The sequence below is a fragment of the Eublepharis macularius genome, chromosome 4 (assembly GCF_028583425.1).
Source record: "Eublepharis macularius isolate TG4126 chromosome 4, MPM_Emac_v1.0, whole genome shotgun sequence".
In the NCBI taxonomy this organism is placed as follows: domain Eukaryota; kingdom Metazoa; phylum Chordata; class Lepidosauria; order Squamata; family Eublepharidae; genus Eublepharis; species Eublepharis macularius.
This window is the reverse complement of record NC_072793.1, coordinates 138,098,029-138,113,535: the sequence shown is the minus strand read 5'-3', so window position 1 is coordinate 138,113,535 and position 15,507 is coordinate 138,098,029. Positions and strand designations below refer to the sequence as shown.

The 15,507-nt window shown below is 40.8% G+C and overlaps 1 protein-coding gene across 1 annotated transcript in view; it reads right to left on the bottom strand.

The window, feature by feature from the left end:
• Positions 1–15,507, bottom strand: part of CNTN3 (contactin 3) — a 161,952-nt gene that overhangs the window by 67,652 nt on the left and 78,793 nt on the right. Inside the window, exon 7 of the mRNA XM_054976404.1 lies at positions 14,195–14,345. Coding sequence (XP_054832379.1) covers positions 14,195–14,345 — 151 coding nt within the window. The remainder of the gene's footprint in view (positions 1–14,194; positions 14,346–15,507) is intronic.

Here is a 15,507-nt window from a genome sequence, read left to right as displayed (position 1 = left end):
TTTTATTTTGATGAACTTGGATGTTATAAATGATGTTTTATGATCATTATAGATCCAGAGGAGATAGCTGTGTTAGTTTGTAGTAGCAAAATAGTAGAGTCCAGTAGCACTTTAAAGACTAACCAACTTTATTGTAGCATAAACTTTCGAGAATCACAGTTCTATTCATCAGATGCATGGAGGGTACCACCTATACATATCTGGCTAGTTTTTTCATACCCTCCATGCATCTGACGAAGAGAATTGTGATGCTCAAAAGCTTATGCTACAATAAAGTTGGTTAGTCTTTAATGTGTTACTGGACTCTTTACTATGATCATTATGTGAACTGCCTTGGACTAGAAGATGGAATCTAAATGTTTTAAAATAAATAATGAAATAATGTACATCAGGGGCCATGTTGAACGTTCTTTCATTTGGTGAGATAAAGTACAGGTGGCCTTAAAGGTCTCATTTGTAGACTTCCCAAATCTTCCTTTAGTGAACATGACAGAATGGGAAGCTTCTGTCCCACATGCAACCATCCACTAGTGCCTTGTTAGGCTGCTTGCTTCCACTGCTCATGCCTCTTCAGTATACCTATCTGTATGGAACTGAGTGGTAGTTTACAGGGGCTGACAAGAATCAGCACTGCAACCCCACCTCTGCACCTCTTGTGTGTGTGTGTGTGTGTGTGTGTGTGTGTGTGTGTGCATGCGTGCTAGTACATTAGCTCCAAGTCAGAATTCTCACCAAAAAAATCTTTAAAAGGTTGTGCACCATATAGGGTTTCCAGCTCTGGGTCGAGAAATTCCTGGAGAATTTGGTGGGTAGAACCTGGAGGAGCAGAGTTTGGGGAGTGGAGGGGCCTCAGTGGGGTATAATGCCATAGAATCCAAAGCAGCCATTTTCTCCAGGAGAACTGATCTCTGTCACCTGGAGATCAGTTGTGATTATAGAAGATCTCCAGCCACCACCTGGAGGTTGGCAACTCTAGCACTGTGCATACATGACCTTTTTGCCATTTTTTTCTAAAATAGTAGGTCACTGCAAGCTATGCACATTGAAAAGGATCCACTATAATTCAGGCACAACAGGTTGGATCCAAAGGCATCCTCTATCCACATATAGAAGGTGTCTTCTGTTCAAGAACAACTGTTTTATACCTTGTGCTAGAATGTTGTGCCAGGAAAGTGAAACCAAATCCAACTATGTATTTTTGTGCTTATAACAGCTTGCTCAACAGCTTGCATAATGCCTTGCAGAATTAGAACAACTGTTACACAACCTATTATAATAATGCATAGATTCTTGCTTAAGTTCTTATGGAAGGAATCCTAGAACAGCATGAACTATTTCCCTTCTGCTCAAAGTTCTCTGTACCCAAGCCAAAGTAACACCATAAACTGAAATATACTACTGAGCTGAGAAACAAGTAGTACCTTATTTTCATATCAAAACCATGGCATAAATACACTTCTTCTGAGTAGCTAGCAAAGTAAGTTCCCTATTGATATGATAATAAAGCCAACTTTCCGGTTGACAACACTGTAATACGCTGGATAAGTAGAAAGTAAGTTGAAGCTAGTTTTAATACATCAATCAAATGCCTACTAAATTAATCCAGACTATTCAGCAAGAAAGACTGCAAAATTAATCCCCCATTGATATTAGTGGTAAGTAAAATGCAAATATATCACTTTCTGGTTCACTATTTCAAACCCTAAAGCAAACTGGAGTATAAATGATTTTATTCCAAAGTGCATCTAACCAATGATCCCAATCAAAACCATTTTACTTTTCATCAACACTCATTTTCCCCTTCTTCTCTTTCTTAATCTGACATACCTTCAACCTAGTTACTTGGAAACTGACTTTATAAAGCAAATTCACCCAAGTTTCTGTGAAAGGTAAATTTATCAGGGCCAAAACAGTTAGGACAAGGATTACATATCAGTTAGTCTCTAAAAAGGACACTATGGGTTAGATACTGCCTAAATTTTCCACAAATTGATTTGGGAGAGCGATTTTTTTGCCAATTCTCTCCTCCTGCTACATACTCAGTTCTCAATTTGGCAAGACTGGTGGGGTGAATCTGGGTGAGGGGTGAGGGATGTCAGAACAAAACCCTGCAGCTTCCCCCAGCCCTTATTTTCTTGAAATTTGGCTCCTGGGGGATGAGGGACCCTTTGGAACAGCAGGGGGGGCATTTGGGGGCCTGCAGTAGAAAACTTAGATCCAACCTTCTGTGATGCATTATTATTTGGGTGCAACTTTTACTAAAAATTAAGGCTGATTGCAACCTTTAATCAATAATTAATAATACATTAAACTCATTTTAGTGATAAAAATGTACACTCAACTTTTAATTGGAGAAGCAGATATTTTTTAAAGATTACTTTAATACAGATACTGCATATGGTAAGTGCCAACTCTGAAGAAATATTCCTTCTAAAAGATGCCTGTCGATTTGCATGCATTAATCATTTAAAAACAAAGTACATTTTTTCTTTCAAAAATTGCCTTCTTATAATGTGTATTTAATCAAAATACAAAAATTAATGTAAACCTACTAGGCTTTTTAAAAATGTGGCAACAGTCCTCCTAAAATGCATGTCATAAGACAGCCTTGTTCTGTGCTCAGTGAAGAGTCATCAGACGAAGAACTGTCTGCAGTTCATCTTCAAACTGACCCAGCTGCAACTGACCTGAGTCAGATGAAGAGCAACAACAGATCCAATTACCAGCTAATCAAATAGCACAGCTTGCAGCTGTAAAAGAACCAGCATCAGGGAACTCGGAAGTAGTCAATAAGGCCACAGAAGCCCATCCCTCTCCTCCCTCTCTGTGGACACCCTTGCAACACCAATGCTGTCAGAGATGGGTGGAGCTTCAAGAATGTAGGAGGAGTGCAGGACACTTGAACCATCATGCACTGTCAAATAATCGAGATGAATGAGTAGTTTCAGGATGTCTGCCAAGTAATGAGTTTAGCTCATTAGGACTTGGCCATAAAAAAGGCTAGAAAAAGCAGCAGTTTGTGGAAGCAACTAGTACACTTTACAGCTGGTCCACTGTCCTTGCTGTTACCCAAACTCCAGAACTCTGACCCTTAGACTGGACCTGACTTGTGGCTTCTCTGGAACTCTGACCCTTGGACGGGGCTTGACTTTTGGCTTTTCTGGAACTCTGACCCCTGGACTGGACTCTGTTTACTCTTTGCTGCCTGGTCGTGACTGGCCTCTGCATTCCAGTCCCTGGCCCCTGGGGGACTATGCCTGTACAGCATTATTTAAATGTGCACAAGACACACAACCCCCCCCCCCCCACATTTATTATAGTATAAATGGAGTGACATGCTGCTTGAGCAATAGGAGGGTACAGTGGGGTTAAAGACAGATTTTTTGGAATCAGGGATGATCTATCACCTCTATGTTCGGAAAAAATTTGTAACTTGCACCCCTCAAACATACATTAAAGGATATTTTAAAAGAACATTAAACATTGTCCCTAATTAAATCAAAAGTGCTCTGTATATACACATTATCAGAATGCTTTCCACATGCTCCATCTTTCATCTTTGCACATGTATTCTATTGATTTGTTTGTTTAAAACATTTATTAGCCACCTTTCTACTTTATGGAACTTAAGGCAGCTTACAACAAATTGAAATTGAACCCAGATAACACTGAAGTGATGCTTGTTGGGAAGGCAGAGATCTTGAAGGGAATTGTACTCCCCACTTTTGATGGAGTTCATCTGACCCTTGCAGACTCAGTTAAGAGCCTAGGGGTTATACTGGATCCAGTGTTATTACTAGAAAAACAAGTTAAAGCAGTGGCAAAACATGCTTTCTACAACCTCACTCTAGCCTGGAAGATGGCTTCGTATCTTGACACTGCTGACCTGGTCACTTGGATCCATGCTATGGTAACATCAAGGCTTGACTATTGTAATGCTCTACACATTGGTCTCCCATCTAAGTTAACTAGCAGGCTCCAATTAGTGCAAAATGCTGCAGCTCAATTGTTATCAGGAGCGAGCAGGAGCATGAACATCACTCCCATACTACAGTCGCTCCACTGGCTACCCATCATTTACTGTGCTCAGTTCAAAGTATTAGTTATTATATACAAAGTTCTTCATGGCTTTGGTCCAGCATACCTACGAGACTGCCTCCTTCCCTATGTTCCTCCATGGCAGCTTCACTCATCTGAACAGGGTCTCCTGCAGGTGCCAGGCTGCACACAGGTGAAGTCAGCAGCAGCCCGTACAAGGACTTTCTCTGTGGTCGCCCCTATCCTGTGGAATGACCTGCCTGAGGAAGTCAGAAGAGCCCCCACTCTCATGGCTTTCCATAAAAAATGCAAAACTGAAGTATTCAAAAAGTCTTTTCACTCAAATGGGAGGGCTGTATTGTAGGGATGGGGTCTCAGATGATTCACTAACGAGCTGGGGATCATAGACTTCATCACTATTTTTGCCTTATATATTATCTGCTGCTTTAAATATGTACTCCTATGTACAACCAGTGCTTCATGTTGTCTAATGTTAGTCCTACAATTGATTATGTTTTGCTCCAGTATTTTTTCCTACTCTGTCTTGGATCCTTGCTAATGCTATGTCTTTTAAACTCTACCTTATGGTATTGTATTGAAATGTACTTGATACTGACTGTATTAACCTCATACTGTGTAAAGTGCCTTGAGACTCAGTGAGAAAGGCAGACTATAAATGACGTAAATAAAATAATAAATAAATAATACAATAAATATATTTTTTAAAAAATTTAAAAATCACAAGTTAAATCACCAATAAGTAAAACTAATTGAATGCTCTCCTGAATAATACCAACTCTAGTTGCCTTCTAAAGATCGAGAGTGAAGGGGCCAGGCACACCTCCCTTGGGAAGTTGTTCCATAACCATGAGGCTGTCACCAAAAAGGCCCACTCTCGTGTACCCACCAAATAAGCTTCTTTGATTGATGGGACAGTCAGGGCTTCTCCCTCTGATTTTAACTCTCAGATAGGAATGCATGAGGCAAGACAGTCCTTCAGATACCCCAGTTCCAAGCCATGTAGGGCTTTAAAGGACAAAGCCAACATCTTGATTTGGGCTTGGTAGTAGAGCAGTAGCTAGTATAATTGTAGTATAAGGGGCACAAGCTCCTGGTAGCTGCCCCTAACCAACAGCCCAGCCACAGCATTCTGCACTAGCTGCAGTTTCCAAACACTCTTTTTTTTTTTGTAATATTTTTTATTTTTCAATATCTAACATACAAAACTACTGCATACATACGTAACCTACAAAACAGTAACTACAAAAGACTACAATAACACAAGGGATGGGAAGGAAGGGAGAAAAAAGAGAAAGGGAAGGGGGGGTGGGGAAAAAGGGGAAGGTAACCTACAAACACTAAACACTACGTTTCAATGCTTTCCCTTCATACTGCCACAGTAAAAAAATAGCTTAATAAAATAGTGACGGAGTGGTTGATCATACAAATTACAAATTACAGTTCAAATTAAATCTTTTTCCCTCCCCTGGGCCTCGGGCGCAATTCCCTCTGCGCAGCTACCGCCGGAGCGCTCACTGCCTCCCCCCTCCCTTCAGGCTTCAGATCCTCTTCTTTTTGCTTGGTGTCTGGTCCAAATTCTGGATTTTTATCCACAAAATCCCTTAGCTGATCTTCAGAATTAATCTTGTAAGCTTTATCTTTATAACTAAACCCGATTCCTTCCGGGAGTAGCCATTTGTACTTTATGTCCCGTTCCCTCAAAAGAGCTGCCAACATCTTGTACTTAAATCTTTTCTTCCGCACTAAAAATGGAACGTCCTTCAATATCTTGACTTTATTTCCCAGAAAGTCCAATTCCGCATTGTATGAATTATATAGGATACTGTCCCGGACCCTCCTAGATGAAAACTCGATAACAATCTCGCGAGGCAGCTGCCGCTTTGTTGCATATTTTGAAGATGCCCGACGGACTCCCAAAATGGCGCTTTTCACTTCTTCTTTAGTTGCCCTCGCGGGTGTCGCTAAAAGTTCCGAGGCGAGATCCCATAAATCCTCTTTTTCCTCCTCTTTAACATTCTGGAGACGCAAAACGGTTTGTGTTCGCTCCACTTGCAGTCCGATCAGCTGGTTTTCCACCAACTTTAATTCCCTGTTCGTTGCTCTCGTAAGTGACGCACTTTCCCGGGCAGACTTCTCTGCCCCCCCCCCGCTGATTCTTTAATGGCTTTCACATCGCTTTCAATTAAGCCCACCCTTTGATCTGTTTCATTCAGCTTGTCAACAAAGGGTTTTATGGCTTCCATAACCGCTCTTTTAACCAGTTCTTCAAGCGTCTCGCCCCTCTGAAAGGCCGCCGTAACTGACTTGCCAAGAGAAGGACTCTGCTTTCTCGCTGCCATTTTAGGGGGGGGGAACCGCCAATCTTCCGAGACTCTATGAGGGGGGAAAAATCCGAGTCTTCTAACCTTCAGACCCCACCACTCCTCACAACGCTTGTAGTAACAGAAGGGATTCGCTTACTTGCAGGCTTTCGCCTAATCTTGCTCCTTGCACATTCCAAAATCTACCCAAACTCAGACAAAAATGAATGACCATTGTTAATGGGACAAGAACTTAACATTTTGTTTCCCTCATGAGCACCCTGACAATACAGGTCTACCTGGTAAGCGATTCAAGTCCTCAATCAGCAAAGTAACTTCATCTCCTGCTCCATTAGCATCCCTTTAGAGCAACTCAAGTATTGAGAAAAAAGGGACAGATAGCGGTGCCCGTTTCAGAAGGACCTCCTTTCGATTCAGCATTTTAGGTTCAGGTTCACACCAGCACTGTCTGTCTTGCATAGCAGCTCTGACAAAGTTCGCATTTTAGGATCAAGCAATAAAGAAACCTTTCTCAGTCTTTCTCTATTTCTCTCAATTGTTTCAGTCATTCTTGGTTTCAGCCTGGCTTCTCCACCCCCCGCCCCCACTTCGTGCTTGCTCTCCTTCTCTCTTCAACTCTCAAAATTCTGCTCCAGAGACCCCTCTCCCAGCTACACACTCCCTCCTTTCCACCTCTGACTAGCTATTGGTTGCTGTGCTGCTTTGCTCTCCTCTCTTTCTCTCTTTCCCTCCTAGCCTTGTTTGGCTAAGCTAAGCACTGAAGGCTATATGCCTCTAATCTTTTCTCCTATTTCCTGCTTGAAGTCCAATTCTTTATGCAGTCATCAGCCCAGTTGATCCCCTGTGCCCCCCCCCCCCATTTTCAGCATTTGAAACAGTAACTCCCATTCCTTCCCTTCTCTTTCTCCTTTGGGGAAAACTGCACAGTCATTCATGGCTGGGTTCCACTAATTTAGCTGCAAATGAACATATCTAGCTAAATGTGGCTCCTTTCACTAGAAAATGTTTAATTGCTTTTTACTGCATTTCACAATTTTGTGTAATAATAATAACAACAACAACAACAACAATAACAACTGCGCTTATATACCGCTCTTCTAGACAGATTAGTGCCCCACCCAGAGCGGTGAACAAGTTAGTGTTATTATTATCCCCACAATGCAGCTGGGGAGCTGGGGTGAGAGGAGTGGCTTACCCAAGGCCACCTCCTGAGTTCATGGCAGTAGTGGGATTTGAACCAGTAGAGTGCTGATTCGCAGTCAAACCACCTAACCACTGTGCTACAAAATCTGCATTCCTTCTTGCCTTCCCTTTTATTGCTTTGTACAATAAAGACAATTAAAGGTTGTATTGTCGAAGGCTTTCACGGCCGGAGAACGATGGTTGTTGGGGGTTTTCCGGGCTGTATTGCCGTGGTCTTAAGACCACGGCAATACAGCCTGGAAAACCCCCAACAACCACAATTAAAGGTTCTCTGTCTAATATCCTTTCCCCCCCCCCCCCAAATATTATGCCAAGTATATACCTGTGTATACACAGACCTAGGATCTCATACCAGGATTGAGGTGCACTGTAAAAGGCAGACACATATAACCAGTAGGATCTCTGTGGCTCAGGTTTATGACAAGTACCATCAGTTCAGAGCTTTGCTGTACGACAGGTGGAGTAAAAGACATTTTAATATGTTGCCCAGAGTGGTAAAACGTGGCAAAAGATTGGATAAAGTTATAATAAGATCTACATACTAATTTCAGCTATGTGGCAAGCAGCTTTATGTCAAGCCCAATAATTATTATTTATTAAATGTTTAAATTGTTGTTCAACTAAATAGCAACTGAGGATATCATTTGAAAAAGGCAGGATTTCACAGACCCCTCCCCCAGTACTGTAACATTTTGCATGCTTGGCTTTTTTTCTCAAAGGGAAAAATATAGGAAAAGAAGGAGAGAAAAAGAGAAAGGTAAAGACAAAATTATAGAAATCTAAATATTACATTGGCATCAGGAAAAAAATGAAGGCAAGACATCTAGAAAATCTCCCTGCTGAGATGAAGATCAGTCTATCATCCAAAGAAGGCCTTGTGTACAACCCATTTGTTTCAAAGGAGGGAGACAATTATAATACTTCCATCAAAACAGATGCAATTTTATTCTGCTTTGAACACATGTCACTTTTAATTACCTAACTAATTGTGGGTTAATCCAATATGTCGTTCTATAAGCTGTTCCAAGATTTAAGTCAGAAATTCAGCTGCTGTATTTTTCTTTTCTTAAGAAGCAACTTCTCTCTGGATTGCTTTCCCATCCAAAGCACTGATGCAAGCTTTCCAGCAGGTGCATAAATATAACCAAACAATGCTTTACAAAAATAACCGTATTTTGACAATTGTATGTTTGTCTGAGCAGGTGGGATGCTGGCAACTGGGTGAATTGAATCGTTTTCGACACCTGTTCAGAAGCTTCTGAAGATTTAACTGCTTCCGTTTCCTGCAAAATTCAACCAGGTTAGAAGCTGCTATGCAATTTACAGCCTGATCTTGTGGATGAACACTCAGGAGTATTTCTTATTAAATGCAACTTACTCCCAGCTGACTGTGCATATGACTGCAACCTTAGAAATTCCATCACTAGTAAAACTGAAATATGTTTCTTAAAATTAATTGGAAATAAGAGACACTTGCAGATGGACTGCTAACTGCTAGATGTGGGTTCAGTTTGACCTTGTGAAGTTCCTTCCCCCTGGTCTAAGTTGCCTAACAGAACACAGTTATTTCTAACACAAGATTGTGATTGATAGGTCAAAATTCCAAAAAAGTGTCTATGTTTCGGATTCCTCCTTGTCTGGCATGTACTTTGTTGGAAGGAGGAAAGCAACACACACACACACACAGATGTACAATTGATTTCCTACACAAAGGTACTCAGAGCCAAACCTGACATTACATTTTTCACCACTCAGTTCATCATCTCAAGTTCCTTTCAGCAACTGTGGGAAATGGCTTCTTTAAAAAAGAGAGCCCAAATAGGTTCAGAATGCCACCATGAGTGGGAAGGGGAAGCTCTACTCCTGCCTTCCCCCTAAGTTGATTTCCTACATGAAATTATCATCATCATCATTCCCCATTTGTGTAGTTTCATATGTTCAAATATATGCATGGAGCTGCAAACTTGGAAAATAACTCCCCCCCCCCCCCCAGTGCTGTTTTCATATGGGAAACATTTTAGTGGTAAGGAATGGGCAGACCGTTCCACACCTCTTGTGGCAGCATTTCAAGTCTGTTTGGGCTCTCCTTTTTATTTTAGAAACCATTTCCTTTCACTGCTATGCAGCTGCAAAAAACACAAGTTGACCCTGTGGTTAACTCACGAAAAAAGTAATATCTAGCTATGTGAACAGAAAGGGATGGCTTGGATATCAGGAACTCCTTTTCAATTGCCATATTGTTTCTACTCAGACTAAGACATTTAGTTGATAAACTCATATGTGGCACAATAACCAGAAATCGATGTTTACTTAAATAAATTGTTTGTTTTCCTTGAAGTGATAAAATTCCCACTAGCAGTAACAACAACCAATTGCTTTGAATTTTTTTCCACTCTCGGAATGTTACCAAGAACCTGACTTCTAAGGTTTGATTCCTATCCTCCAGCCTGAGAGCTCAATGTGTCAGTGTTGCTTCATAATAACTCCATCAGACTGGTTAGATTTAAGGCCAAATTAGACATGACAAGGGAACTAAAAACCAACTCTTCTGTTCCCTTATCTTGTTGTATTCTGTTTTCTACATTTTTTTCCCAGCCCAATTCCAATATCAGAAGTCAGATGGTCAATAAGAAAAATGATTCCAGCAGCAGAGAACAGTCGCTCCCCTTACCTATGCAACAGATTTTCTGTAATCCAAGCTATGAAAACACACTCAACATCCCTCCCCCACTTAAAAAAATATGCCAGACATGTGAATAAATAAACATGCCCCTATTGCGTCTTTGGCCTTAGTGAGGCCAAAGACGCACTAACCCCAGGCTAGTTAGGGTGGTCTAACTAGCTGAGCAGGAATTTGGACTCCAGTTTCCTACAGCACAAGAGAACACTCCAGCCACTGCATCACACTGACTCAACAATGTGACATGGTGCCAAATCCTGAAAGAAAGAGAACATGAAATATAAACAGAGTCCTCTATGAGTCTCTTATTCTTCTTAAATGAGTGCTTTTTTCTTCTTTTTATGTAGGGACATGAACTCAAACAAGAGAAAATATTATCATGCTTCCTTCAACACCATCTCCTTTCAGTCTTCCTGCTTACTGTCGGTAGGAATGCCTTTATTTTAGGCATCTTTACCTACCATCCCTCATTCCTCTTGTATTTTTTCAGCTAGGATGATCAGGACATCATGTTGTATTCAAGGTCTAAGGGCATTAGCATCGATTTATGTAACAGCAGTACAAGATTTCCAGTATTATTTTCTACCTCATTCTTCATACCTCAACTCACTTTGTTTTGACTGCTGCTGCAGACTGAGAACACATGTCCCCATTGAACTCTCTTCAGATGATGTACCAACCCTCAGCAGTTACAGGTTAATTTATAGCAATTCAGCCCTGTACATGGGTAGTTCAATTTCTCTCTTCCAACATACATTACCTTGCATTTGTCAGCATTGATTCTGATCTGTCATGGTGTTGCCGGGTTGCCTGGCTTTATTAGTTCCCTTGGCACCACTTCGACTATCCAGAATAATTTGTATCACCTGCTGATTTGATATGGTGCTGGTTCCTCTCTTCACAATGTGTTTTTAGAAGAAAAAAAACCCGCACAGGAATCAACCCATTAAGCATTAGCTATTTTGTATGCCCTCTGTTGGTGTATATGTCTCAGTATATGACTTGTGATGGTGCTATGACATTAATCAAATCATTGATCCCCAGAGGTACTGACAGGATTTTTACACCTTTCACTAGAGGTCTGGTATTCATGGAACTTATGCTAAGCCACCTCCAGACATAGTTTTTGGATAAGGACTAGAGTGTGTATATAAATAATACTAGCAAGACCTGAAGACTTTTCCTTTTTCTCATGGTTTCTATTAGAGATGGGCATGAACCAAAATATGAACCAAAGTTCATGACAAACCAGGCTGGTCCATGGTTTGCGAACCGGCAGTTCATCAGAGCCCATTTCTGACGAACCGCCACGAACTTTAGGCTGGTCCATTTGGTTCATTTTTTGGTTTGTCACTGCAGACAGCTTGGCATCAGGGGATGGACTTCCTAGGCAACAGGGGATAGACTTCCTGCAGTCCTTCTGCTGACCCAGAAGTGGCCTTCTGCAGGCCCAGAAGTGACCTTCTGCTGGCCTGGAAGAGATGATTTGCTGACCTGAATGTGACATTTTCACAAACCAAATGAACTGGTTCGTGAACCAGGGCAGGTTCATGAAAGTTCATAGTTCATGGTTCATGAAATGCAATGAACCACGAACCGTACAGTTCAGTTTTTTTCCGGTTCATGCCCATCTATAGTCTCTATCCCAAAATCTTTTCTCATTTCCAACAGTAGCTTTGTATCATTCAACAGACTCACAGATTAAGATACCAAATTCTGTAAACTTGAAATAAGCTCTGTCCCTAACTACTCTAGGTCATAAGTAGGGTTGCCAGGTTGAGCCAAGCCTGGCAACTGATAGGAGGATTGGGATGGGGGGAAGGGATGCAGACATTGTAAGTGATAAAGGGTAGTTCTAGGAATTGTTGGACACTTTATGGTAAAATCACTATTGATTCCTAGAGCTGATGTATGTCACTGCCAGATTTTATCTGGAAGTGATGTTGGGAAGCTGCCAATGGGAGACCTCCTTCCATAGTACGAGGCCTGGCAGCCCTAGTCATAAGACAGTCTAACTACTTCACCACATTGAGTGTTAGATTAGGACTAGGGGGAAAGCAAGAAGGGGAACTGGGGGGATTCTAGTTGGCAGCCATTTTGAAAATGAGTGTTTACTCTGTCTCATGTGCATTTACTTAAGGCTGGTTGTGGATGAGTGTGGAAGATGAAGGGAAATAAGCAATAGCCTAAAGGTCATAACCTAGATCCAACAGGAAGATCTCCTGGGGGTGGGGGGGAGGGGGAGAGAGAGGGAGAGAGATCTGCTCTGCATTTAGAAGCATTCCTCTCTTCCTTCTCCTGCTCAGTTGCTTTTTTATGGTTTTGTATTATTGCTCTTTATGCTTTCCTATGAATTGCGACCCCATTTTGAGAGAAAGGCAGGATATAAATGAATAAATGAACTTAGTTTCAGATTCTCATTGTGCCACAAAGCACACTGGATGACCTTAGGTCACTTGCCCTACACTACCTTATAGGGTTGTTGGAAGGGTACAGTAAACCGTGCATGTGAATCTATACCTTTTGGAGGATTAAATTGTAATAGGGTACAGTGAGATCATCATTACAGAAAAAGTCAAAAGGATTATTTTTTCTTCCTAGTGGGAAATACCATTTTTCTGACTGAGATTGTCAAGCATGCTAGATGGACCAATGGTCTGACTAAGTCTGCAAAAGGGAATCTTATAGTTCCATGTAATTTAAGATGCAAGATGCTAGTTATTCATTAAAATCAATGGCATTGACTGTGATTGAGTGAATGGTTCTTTATTATAATAGTATCTCATTTAATTGGTTGAATCCTATTCAAGGATTATGCAAGGATTGCACAAGGGCTGCAGATCCACTGTTCCCTTGTGGCCATTACTCCACAACTACAGGAACAAATTTTCTTGGGGTTGGAAAGGGCTGCAGGGGAAAAGGGGAACGCCTGGGTGATCAGTGACCATCACAGCCCACGTAGGTGGACTTCCCACATAGTTCCACCTTTCTCTACCTGAAAACTCAGCTCAAAATCTTCTGTGAAGTGTTGCTTTAATTCCTTAGGACAGACAGATGGACGGACACACACACACACAGAGCCTGAAACTGAAACAAATGCTGCATTTCATCCTCTGTTGTCTTTTCATTTTCATTCCATTCTCTTTCTCTGTTGTCTTCCCTCTCCTAAATTTAGACTGTAAAATGCTTGAGGAAGAGACAAGTCTTTTGCTTTTGTATAGTACCTGTATACTGATTCCAAAATAAATCAATAATAAGCCAGAAAAACTATTTATTATTTCAGCTTTGATGTGTCTTCAAATATTTAGGCTGTATATTATATTCAGAGTTTATTTTGTTCTTAAGGCTCCTTTCTTCTTTGTAGACCTGTAAACTTTCATTCTTATCTTGTCAAATTAGTTCATTCTGCTCTGTACCTCAGCATCTGTTTGTTCGTGTGTGTTCAGGCATTAATACACAAAGAAATAGCCTTCTCACCCCATTTTGTGCATTTGACGAGGCAGTCTGCTGTCTATGAAAGATCATGCCACAATAAATCAATCTCTAAAGTGCTACAACTCTTTCAGTGTTTTTACTGCTGCAAGACTAACACGGCTGCGCTTATGACATTTAAGTCTGTTACTGGGAAGAGATTTGAAGCGGAGGACTTGGGTTCCTTTTGAATGGACTTGCGTGGTACTGCACTGAATTAAGAACAAAACCAAGCCAATTTGTTTTTCACAAAAAGCGAATTAGTACTTGTATTTAGCTGGGGAACATTCTTTTCATACTACAAAAAACCCAACAGATATCAGGGAAGGGAAAATGGGCCTATTACCTTACTAATTTAGATTTTTAAGGTACACAGTTTACATTACTATTCCATTTTTGATAAAGCTCCAAAAAGTAACAGTTTATTAATAATATGAAAACATTCTTATTTGTATAATACCTTTCATTTTCTTGGAGCAGCTCACCTCCCTTTTTCCAAGTGATGGATGCTTTAGGGGAAGCCTTTGGCTTGCACTCAAAATGAGCTGAACTACCGATTTGCAGTTGAATCAGTTTCTTCATTGGATTTTTAGAGAAGTCAGGAGCAGAAGCTGGTAAAAAAAAGAACATTAACTATGAAAATATCCTCTCTAACATGGCTTCAGTTTGGTCCTACCAGTTTTTATGTCTTTGACATAGGAGAATTAATATTTGTCACCCCCAGTACAGGAAACCACTGAAGAAAACCCAGCACTGAGACAGAAACTGTACATTGAAACACCACCAAATTCAACTGGAATTTAGCATACAATTCCTTTTCATATTAACAGTTTCACTTTGTGCTTTTCTGCATATTATTGGATTTTGGATAAGTGTCTGTATTACACCCACCAGTGTAGCTCATGTCTTGTTTGCTGGTCATGAACAGAGAACTGATTACTTTTACTATATTCCTGCCTAACCATGCAGTGCAGAGCAATCAGCTTTTTGCACATCACATGCGTGTTTGCACATCACATGCATGTTTGCACATCACCCAATTGAGTTCTACTACTACTTGTCTTTGCTGTGTAATTGCTTTGGTCAGCAGGCAGTTGTTTAAATAGACAATCAAATCAGTCACATATGAATATCATACCTAAATACTGTGTTTTATTAAAATCTTACTCTTTGATGCTCGTCTAAATAATCCTTAGTGATGGTAATGGCTGACAATCAGTTTGAATCAGCAGTGTCCTTGTGCATGCACAGTTTTGCAAAACCTGATGCCAACCTGTTTGTCAGGTACTTGCAGCTATCCATCATAAACCAAACAGGGTGGATGACTGGCTCATGTCTGACTGACACTTCTGAGCATGCTAAGTTTGACTGTTATGTTCTCAGTATCCCTAATTTGCACACAGCTCTTTTCTCATGAGGGGATGTGTGTTATATTGAGCTATATCTAATGGGCTCCTTCTGTTAGCTACATGGCGAGAAACAGACACAGATACACAGACACCAGCCGTCTCTCTAAAGTTGTGAAGGCAACAGAAATGGTTCTGAGTGTTTCATCATAAACACAGACCATGGTTCAATATATCCTAATTAACCTTCCAAAAGTGGATTGTATGAATAGGATGTTGAACTGTGAACTTGTTTTAAGTAATATGTACACATGTATTGAGAGTTACAAATGTCAGAGGCTGATTGGAGCACAAAAAGCTCCCAAATGGATAACCTTGCAAATACTTTTCTAATTAATTTCTACCTAAAGAGCTGCTGCCCCTGCAG